This window comes from Ipomoea triloba, chromosome 4, assembly GCF_003576645.1.
Source record: "Ipomoea triloba cultivar NCNSP0323 chromosome 4, ASM357664v1".
NCBI classification, from domain to species: domain Eukaryota; kingdom Viridiplantae; phylum Streptophyta; class Magnoliopsida; order Solanales; family Convolvulaceae; genus Ipomoea; species Ipomoea triloba.
This window is the reverse complement of record NC_044919.1, coordinates 16,321,821-16,332,692: the sequence shown is the minus strand read 5'-3', so window position 1 is coordinate 16,332,692 and position 10,872 is coordinate 16,321,821. Positions and strand designations below refer to the sequence as shown.

The 10,872-nt window shown below is 32.0% G+C and overlaps 1 protein-coding gene across 1 annotated transcript; it reads right to left on the bottom strand.

Moving 5' to 3' along the window:
• Positions 1 to 4,200: 4,200 nt before the first annotated feature.
• On the bottom strand, positions 4,201 to 8,054 carry LOC116017089 (protein PLANT CADMIUM RESISTANCE 2-like). Its single transcript, XM_031257615.1, has 4 exons — positions 7,823 to 8,054; positions 7,625 to 7,696; positions 5,899 to 6,111; positions 4,201 to 4,484 (listed from the first exon to the last, which is right to left on the bottom strand). Exons 1-4 carry the CDS (start codon positions 7,986 to 7,988, stop codon positions 4,405 to 4,407), a joined length of 531 nt encoding a protein of 176 aa, XP_031113475.1. The 5' UTR covers positions 7,989 to 8,054; the 3' UTR covers positions 4,201 to 4,404.
• Between the last annotated feature and the right edge of the window lie 2,818 nt (positions 8,055 to 10,872).

The following is a 10,872-nucleotide window of genomic DNA, read 5'->3' as shown; positions in this document are numbered from 1 at the left end:
CGGAAACTGAATCGCAATCATATATAGTGAAAATCATCAAACACTTATTTTGATAAATTGGTTCGGTTCGGTTTAAATTTTGATTTTGAACCGCGAATTCAAAATTTATTTAATTATTTATTTATTTTTGTAAGTTCAATTTCTTATTTTTAAAATAGTCTAAATTCAACAATTATTTTATTTTATTTTTTCCGATTTTGAATCATAACCGTAACCGTCCATACTATTTAGGTTCAATTGCTACATTGTTCGATTAGGTTCGAATCGAACCGTGGTCTTCCATACATATTAGTAATAATTAGTTGGAGAAGAAAAATAAATGTCGGTTGGGTTAGCCGAGTTGGTGTTCAAAGGTTCCGACATGTAATGGAAGGAGGATTGTTGAGTGTCAATTGGGTTAGCCGAGTTCAACTCCGGCTCGATTTGAGACGTGGCGTTGCGGCTTACCATGGAGGGATGTGGTTAAATGGTTAATGTCTACTTACTTATCACCAATTGGTTTTAAGTAGGATATGGAAATCAGATAGCCAAAGAATTCTATAGTTAAACGTGATTGACTTACAGTAGTCACAGGATGAGTGAGACAGTGAGAAGTAAGTATAGTGTAACGTTGAGATCTAACAAATAATAATAATACCAAGAAATTCCTTATTTTTGTGCCATTGACCCTTAAACATTATGTACTAAAATAGTGTACCTTATGCATTACAAATTTACAATAATGTACTCTATATATATATAAAAAAAAAAAAGTATCATATGCATAGAAATAACAATCGTTATATCATGAACCAGGGTCCACAGTGCATCAAATACACATAATTTGACTTTATAATGTATAGAATTTATCTTCATTAGTACATAATTCATGTTCATAATACACATACGCATAAGCACGATATAATGAACATGAATTCTATGCATTATGAACATCAATTTTGTGTATTATGTTAAGTGTTTAATTCATTTTCATTATACACATGAACTCTGTACATTATAAAGTCAAATTATGTGTATTGGATCAGGATTCACAATGCACTGTGAACGACCCTGGCCCATGATATAAATTGCCTAAAAATAATGTTTTTTATGCATTATCCACACATCTATATGGACGATCCACCTAATAAAGGCAAATTATGCTATGGACCCCGGGTTCACCTTGCAAGGTGGACTCAGGTCCATGTTCACAGTTTAAAAATTCTATGTTCACAATTTTAGAACTATATGTTCATATATTAGAACTCTATATTCACAATTTTTTTAATTCTATATTCACAATTTTGTTATATAGATTCAAAAATTGTGTTACACTATTAAATATAAAGTTATGAAATTGTGAACATGGAGTTTTGAAATTGTGAACGTAAAATTCTGAAATTGTGAACATAGAGTTTAAAAATTATGAAAATAGAGTTCAAAAATTGTGAACATAGAATTCAAAAACTGTTAACATAAAGTTCTAAAATTATAAACATAGAGTACTAAAATTGTGAACATAGACCTGGAACCACCTTACAAGGAGGACCCGAATCCATGACATAACAGCCGCCTTATAAGCATTGCTGGTCTAATTAAGGACTTGGCCACAAATTGATGTCCATAAATGGGTTGTCTGTATAAATTATTTACAGCTCTTCTAAGGATCGGGCCACAAATTGATGTCCATAAATGGGTTCTGTATAAATTCTTCCCATACTTAGTTGTGATGAAACACACTATCTTAAAATTTTCAAAATTTCACTATGAGAATATTTATTAAATTTAATTTATTAATGAAAAAACTTGTAAATTGTAATAGAATACAATAACTTAGGAGTTTAAGTGGATGTCAATTAAATTACCTAGCAAAGATCACTTATTCCGTCAGTGTGATTTCGCGAAAGAGTGTTGGGGAGCGACGTCACAGCCGACGGCATTCGTGTCCAGCTTCCATCTTCCCCTTTTCGATTGGATGAAAGAGAGCTGCTCGAATAATCAGAACGTCAGCAGCGGACGAAGTTGGAATATCATCTTCCCCTATCTACTATGGAATATGTGGAAAGCGAGGAACAATTCAGTCTTCAACAACACCTTCTGTTCGGCGGACGACATAGTACAAAGGGCGGAGCAGGAGGCCACGGAGGCTCATAGATTTCTCCTTAAACACTCCGGTCCTTTACAAGCTAGTCTCCTTTGGATTTCTTGGAACCCCCCACAACCTGGGTATATTAAGATGAACTCTGATGGGGCTAGGAAGACTTCCTCCGGTCTAACCAGCGCAGGTGGTTTAATTCGAGACCATAGAGGGGCTTGGGTTGTCGGTTTCATTGCGAATATTGGTTATACTTCTAGCTTTACAGCAGAGCTCTGGGGCTTTCGAGAGGGTTTGGTTACCGTCCTCAATAGAGGGTTCACCTATATTTTCGCGGAATCAGACTCTGAGGCCATGGTCAAAATTTTGGATAATGCGCTTGTTGATGGTAGCCTGGAATCCACCTTAGTGGCAGACTGCAAAGCTCTTCTCCGACAATTTCAGGAGGTCAGGATTGGTCACGTTCTCCGGAAGGGAATTAATGCGCCGATTTCCTAGCTAACTTGGGTCAAAACTCGTCGTGGCCACCGGACGGGCTGAATGCTTTGCTTATTCGGGACGCGCGGGGCGTTTCGGCAAGCCGAAGACGTTAACTCTGAGGTCTCTTAAGGCCCCTCCCCTTTACCAAAAAAAATTACCTTAGTTATATAAATTCTTTATATGTATCACTGTAGCGGATAGTCTAAGGGTATGTTTGGTTGGTGGGTTTAGGCATAAGAAATGGGTATGAAAATGATTGCTTGTGTTTGGTTGATAGGTTTTGTGAATGCTACTATGGGTTTGGAATACCCCATTAATGACAAAACTCATACCCTTATTAAATAAGGGTTTCATCTCCCTTCCTCCTTTCTTCCCCAACTATTAATAATCATTCTCATTCCACCCAACTACCAAACATGCTAAATACTTTCACCAAAACTCATTACCATTACCAAGTATTTGATACCCATTCTGATTCCGTTTCTCATGTGCGAACCAAACGCACCCTAAATATTAATAAAATTTCTCTCCCCATATTCTTCTCACTCTATTATTGTCTTTCTCATTTTACCCTATTATATTTACATATATTGATTGCATCCTGAAATAATAACAATACAACAATTCTCATGAAGAACTGTCTCAATTCACAACAAGTTATTACCACCACACTCTACATCCTTAGTGAACGAAATTATTTCTTATAGTCATATTTTTAATTCAAAAATCAAATGAAGATTCCTATAGACATACGCTCGTGTAACATTATTACTGTTTAAAGATACAAATGGACTTCCACCAATGGGTTGTCCAAATAAATTAATTACGAACTTGCCGTGCCACACACTATGTTAAGATTTTCAAAATTTTCCAAATAAATTAATTACGTGCTAGCCGTGCCACACACTCTTGTTAAGATTTTCAAAGTTTCACTAGAAGAAAAATTAAATTTGTTATTAATGCACAAACTTGTAGATTAATTAATACAATACATAGGTAGTTAATGTAGTTATGGAAATTTGTATGTAAATCTACAGATATTTAAACTGTAAGTACTTAATTTGTAGATAAATTCATAGGTAATTCAATTTTTATTCTTGTAGTGTTTTTTTATTATCATTATATAATAACATAAATAATATTGAAATTTGTTATATTTAAAAAGTTAAAAGATATTTCAAAATAGTAAATTATCAAAATGGTCCATTGACTATATCGATTTCACTTATTTGCTCTTTGCTTTTAAAAATTGTCTAATTTAATCATTTGACTATCATTTCATAAACCAATTTGGTCCTCTAACCAAATTGATAAGATATTTTGAGGGATATAATGATCATACCATTATTGAACCAATTGACTATCATTTATTTAACCAATTTGGTCCTCGTATTTGACAATATGAGGATCAAATTGGTTAACCAAATGATAGTCAAATGACTAAATTAGCTAAATCGATATAGTCAAGATATCATTTTGGTAATTTACTCAGAGGTAAAGTATGAGCAAATGACCATATTAATCTTATGTTCACCAGCAAAATTAGTTTTAAAAAAATAAAATAAAGTCAAAGACTTAATTAGACAGTTTTGAAACAGAAGGAATAAATCAGTCAAATCGATATAGTCAAGGGACTATTTTTATAATTTAATATAAATATATGAAAAAATTAATATTTTTTTACTTTTGCGGCATACATTAATTAAACTTAAAACTTATTGCATTGGAACATACACTCAAAGCAAATGTAAAACTCGAGAAATTACTTATACAGACACACACATATTTGAAACATTTAATATGTTATTGTTGGAAGAAAGTAGTTGAACCACTCTAAATGCATAACTGAATTATCGGTTCATTCCTCCTTGAACACCAGGAGCAGTCATTGCCACTCCCATATTTTGTCTCTGCATATTTCCTTCCCATCCTTGAAAAACAGAAATGATTCGTTAATACATTTTTTTTTAGTATTATTCACTCTATAACCTTGTGATCTAGTAACACAAACTGACTCTTCCAAATGGGAGGTCCAGTAGATTCAGAACAAATACTATATTGTAACAGAGTCGTAATATCTGTTTATACATACTTTTTCAATTTATTGAAGCAGAAATTCTACAACCATCATTCTATATAGTACATAGTATATATACTTATTGTATTGAAACAAAATGTAATCATTTTAATTATTCATAATACATTATATCATTTCGTATCCTATTTTCTATTTAATTTTAAAAATGCATACTTTGAAGTTTGAATATGTTAAATATTTACATCTAACAATATTTGCACTCGATGGACTCGATCAAAGTTGACTTGTCTCATAGTATTGCATGCGCACATAGCTCAAGTCAACGTACAAAGGAGGGGGTATATTCGAATTATTTTATTCTTAGCCAACTAAAAAAAAATTAAAAAGTCAAAACTACTATGGAGCCATAAGTTTCATTGTTTCAAAGTAATTAATAATTATATATAGTTTTGACTTTTGGGTAATGCTACTCACCCCTAAAAATTTTCCCTTCATAATTTTTTTCAACTGATATGACATTGTTTGATTGGTTACTTTACCTTTTTATTAAAAGTTAGAGTAAATATCAGTGGAGGTCCTCCGACTTTGGTGGCACCGCCACTTTTAGTCCTCAACTTTTAAATTAATCACTTTTAGTCCTCCGACTTTGATGGCACTATCGCTTTTAGTCCTCAACTTTTAAATCAACCACTTTCAGTCCTCTTACTTTTTGTTTCTAGCCACCTATGGTTCTTCCTTTACAATTGGACATCTAATGTCATCTTCTCAAGGGCAATTCAGTCATTTGGTCCAAAATTTAGTGTTAACAAAGGAGAGTGGAGAATAGGGTTTCTTCAATTATTCTGATGAGGAAACATAATACTTAATACATTAATTATGAAATGACTGAATTACCCTTGAAAAAATGACATTAGATGTCCAATTGTAAAGGGCGGACATAGGTGGCTAGAAATAAAAAGTAAGAGGACTAAAAGTGGTTGATTTAAAAGTTGAAGACTAAAAGTGGCGGTGCCATCAAAGTCGGAGGACTAAAAGTGGTTGATTTAAAAGTTGAGGACTAAAAGTGGCGGTGCCATCAAAGTCGGGGACCTCCACTTGTATTTACTCTAAAAGTTAATTGAAGCTGGCAAATTTATGATATTCAAAATAAAATTTAGAGATAATCCAAACACATTAATACCTACCTTAACTCCAGTCTTATAGTTACGGAGTACTATTTTAACCTATTTAATTTTACCATTCTACTAAATATACTGTAAGTCATGAAATTGAAAATAAGTTATAAAAGTGAGATAGAGATGTATACCAATTGACATGTCGAATCCACGGTGTTTGAGTTCACGGTACTCTTGGCACAGAGCGCAGCTATCACAGCAAAAATGGACAAGGCAATCTCCGCAGGGGCTTTCAGGCAACATATATTGATTCCTAAGCTTTGAGCGATAGAAGCATGAATAGAAACAAGGGCATCCAATAACAGCTAATATGAGACAATACAGGGCTCCACTTGCCCCACAAGCTGCATATAAGTAAATGCTAAAAATTATGAATTTTTCTTTTATAGGCATATAACTATGGAGTAATATTTTTTTTTTAGTACTACTGACTCTATTATAACACTGGGGTTCAAACCTGTGACTTCCCATTTCAGAGAGCCACAAAGGTATCATTGAGATACAAACTACTTGACTGCTGAGTAATATTTTATTACTCCATTTATCACATTTTACTTGTCATATTTACTATTCATTAGTCAAATCAATTTTTTTATTTGTTTTTATTTTCTTTAGTTTGTTTTACTTATTCTTAAATTTAGTTAGTTATTTATTTATTTAATAGTACTTTTAATGTAGTTTTCAAATATATAAAATTTTGTATACTAATACTAAATTTAATATTATAAAAATTAAATTAAAAATAACTTCAGTAAAGCCTCGTTAACCAAATATACAAAATGGAGTATATGCTTTCCTCTTCTTTAATATTTTTTCCATTTAATTTAAATTAGACTTAACTATTGTTATTTATGTTCGCCCTAAATAATTTTTCATTTGAAACAAAAGCACTTTGCTCGATTTTTTATTTATTTATTATTATTACTTTTTTTTTGTTTTGTGAACGTAGCTAGATTCATGACTCCACTTGTGGATCAAGAACGTTTGGCTAAGACTTATATATTTTATCTATCATATTTATTATTTATTGGTCAAATAAACTATATTTTAAATATTCTCTAAAAATATTTTTCAATTATTTTTAATTTTTTTTGTGCTTATCAGTATTCTTAATGTAGTTTTTAAATATATAAAGTCTATATATACTAATACTAAAGGTCAAAAAAATATTTTAATTTTTTAGTGTTTAGCTTAAGGTCAGAAAATTACACTTTTCTGTTTTCAAAGAAATTTTAATTTTTCTATTTGGTTCTTTTTTTTTCTTTTAAATGAGCATATTATTTGTTTAATAATAATAATAATAATAATAATAATAATAATAATAATTAGTGGTGGTGGTGGTGGCTGTGGCGGTGGTGGCGATGGTGGTAAGATGGTTGGTGGTAGTGTGATGGTATATGGTGGTGGTTGTGTTGCGCTGGCGGTCAGGGTGATGGTGGTGGTTGTGTGGTGGTGGTGGTGATGTTCGTGGTGGTAGTAGTATGGTGGTTGTGATGTTGGTGGTGGTGTGGTGGTGGGGTTATGTGGTGGTTATGGTAATAATACTTTGAAAACTAGTTTGCAAAGAAATGAGAGAAAAGAGAGCGATGGAAAACAAATTATCTAAAACATGTCTTTCGATTAAAAATCTAGAAAGATATTTTTTGTTAATGGACCATTATATTTTTCAATTGTCCGGAATGATAATTTTCTTTTGAATATCCAAGCATAAAGTTTGGAAAATGACTTTGGTAAGTTATTTTTCGAGTTTCTAAACGGACCCATAATATTATAAAAAATTAAAATACAAATAACTTTAATCAAATCTTATTAACTAAATCAGACATATAAGATTAGACTAAACGAGTATTTACTTACAAGTTGCCCCTTTGTCCGTAATTTCGGCAATCTGTCCAAATGTGATGCATGGGCACCAGCATGTTATGCAACCTGCAAAAATTTAATACTAAATGAAAAGTTCTGAAAATAAAAATAAAAATAGAACAGGGTGCTTGCGCGCAGATATGTGTGTATATAGAGAGAGAAAGAGAGAAACATTAAAGCATATATACGTACAATTTGAGACATCGTCACAGCAGTCACAGAGACCGGAGGACCAAACGCCGGGAGCTTGAATCGGCGGTGGACCACCTACCGGGATGCCAATCGGAGCCTCGTTGTGGAACGGCGGAGCAGAAGGCGGCGGAGATTTATTATAATCGCTTGAAACTGATGGATACATATTATAATTAAGGGCGGCGGAGTGGATCGGAAATTGAAGTTATGAATGAGAGAATGAAGATGGGAAGTCATTATATTGTGGGATATTTATAGGGGTAAAGTAAAGGACATATAGGAGGTAAATAAGAACGGGTCAGAAAATATGGTCTTGGAATCTTGGTATAGTAGTTGAAGAAAATAAGAACAGGTCAGAAAATATGACCTGCTGGGCAACTACCAGGAAAAGTCTTCAGCATTTTTTATTTTTTTGTTTGAATGGGAGGGGAACCCAAAAACAAACCACTGCAGCAGCTAGGATTTTAAGAAGACAGAGCGCTGCATACAAGTCTTCAGCATTTTGATACATAATAAGAAACCAAATGAAGAGTTTAAATTAAATAAGTCTTAATTTCATTTTTGGTGATAAATTTATAGGTTACAACCCACTTTTAGTTCTTTATTTTCAGAACATTCACTTATGGTCATAGTATTATTGCGACATGACCATTTTTAGTATTTTATTATCAACAAAACAATTGAAATATCGTTAAACACAAGGGCATTTCGTTCTTTAATTATGACTCTTTTAAAAAACATAAACATATAAAATATAACGGGTCAATGATTTTGTTGACAGAAGACCAAAAAGATCATGTCACACTAATACTAAGACCAAATAAAGATGTCCTCATAAAAAGACTAAAAGTAGATGGTCACCTATAAATCTAAAGACAAAAAATGGAATTAACTATTAAATGAATTATTACAAAATACTCTCCCACTATTCTACTTAATTTGTACCCTCTTTATAACATTTTACCAATCCTATTTAATATTAATTAGTCAAATCAATTATTTCTTCTTTGTTTATTTTCTTTAGTATTTCTTAATTATTTTTAAATTTAATTTTTTGTGTGTTTTAATATAATTTTTAAATATATAAATTTTATATACATACTAATACTAAATTTAGTATTATCAAAAACTGAATTAAAAATTTTTAATTCAATTTTTTGTAATATTAAGTTTAGTATTAGTATATAAAATTTATATATTTAGAAACAAAATTAAAAGTACTATTAAACATAAAAAATAAAATTTTAAAATAATGAAAAAAACTAAAGGAAATAATACAAATAGAAATAGTTGGTTTGATTAGTTATGATTAATTAGGACAATAAAATATAACAGATTTAGTGCAATATTTACAATAGACTTACATTTTGTAAATATCACAATTTCAATTATAAACATTACAATATTTATCATTAGTAACAATATTTATCATTATAAATAGTCGGTTGTGGTGTCGCCGGCATTGTTTTTCCACGGGGTGTTTTTGTTGCGTGCTACATATTATTATTATGTATGCCATAGTGGGTGGCTATGTGTGCCACATATTATTATTATGTATGCCACAGTAGTGGATCGCTATGTGTGCCACGATTGCTAATTGTATGTGTTTCTTTGTGACAGCAAAAAGGCACAGGGGTGCACCTTATGTGGGGTGTTCGTCTCACGTTTCTAACGAGGATGACGATTTTGTCAATGAGCCAGGAGTTCCTATGTGTGATGCTCCAAATACTGATTTAACTGTAGAGAAATTGGGGAGGTTTCCTAATGTTAGAGTTAGGGTGTCATGGTTTGTTTGTAAACGTTGTGGTTTTTCATGGCAGCTTGGTAGTCATTCATTATATTCTTTTTGGTGGTCTTTTGTGTTTCACTATATTCAATGTGCCCGGGGTTTACTTATATGAATGCCCTTCATGTGCGGTTTGGTCGTGTTTGTTCTTGGGTTGTCTAAGTAAGGCTATACATGATTATGTCATGACGTGCACACGATAAATCACTGTTTGGCACACACTGTCGTAAGGTATATAAAGTGCCAAGGATGCCTATTTTTGTGTGCCGTTTAGGTCGGCGGTATGTGCAACCCTTCTGTTTTGATTTTATACATAAACACCTTGCTGCTTTCTACACTTGTTGATGATATTAAAAAATGTGCAGGACTTATTTATTGATCCTTTTGCTTGAATACTCGTGGGAATTGTGTGCACGGTCCGTTAGTGTTGTGTGTTCTTTTATCATAAATAGTGTGCCTCCACTACTTTATGTAGTCAGGTAAACATTTTCATACGCAGTGAGCAGTGAATAAAATTTTGTCCTTTGTAATTGAAATAAGCATACGGATTGGAGTTCTACATGATCTTTATTGTCATTGAAGAATTACATTGTTTTTTTTTAAAACTAGTCTATGCATTTCCTTTATTCTTCTTCTATTTCTTTTTCTTTGGTTTAAGAGGGCAGTTACGAGTGTCGTGTCGATCTCCAAGTTGGTCACAAGTGTGACATCGAGTCTTTGGTTTAATCCTGCTCCAAACGTCACACACTTTTTATGGTTGTACCTTCGCGTACTTCGCGTAATTAGTAGTCAATGTACATGATATTATTTGCATGGCATACACATTAATTAGTGAACATTGGCAATAAATATAACAATGTTTGACATTCAAAACAGTAACTTAAATAGTAATTTAAACCCATTTCTAACTTTATCATCACCAAAAATAGGGATGTATACCTTTGTTATTATTATAATTTTTTGTAATATTATTTATTATTACTAAATGTACACCAATAGAGTGAAGCTATGACATATACAAAATGTTCATCTCCAGTTACCAAATACTAAAAATTATACTGCTACACAACATTAACGTTCTTATAATTATAGTACACTGTTCCCAGTTTATCATTTTTCACGGTTTAATACTTAAAAACCTGTTAGTGGTCAGTTTTTACTTCTTTTTTTTTTTTTTTTTTTTTTTTTTTTAAATGAAGTCAGTCTTTTGTTATATCAAAAACTATTACTATTCGACTTGGCACACATTTGTCCATTCAGGGAC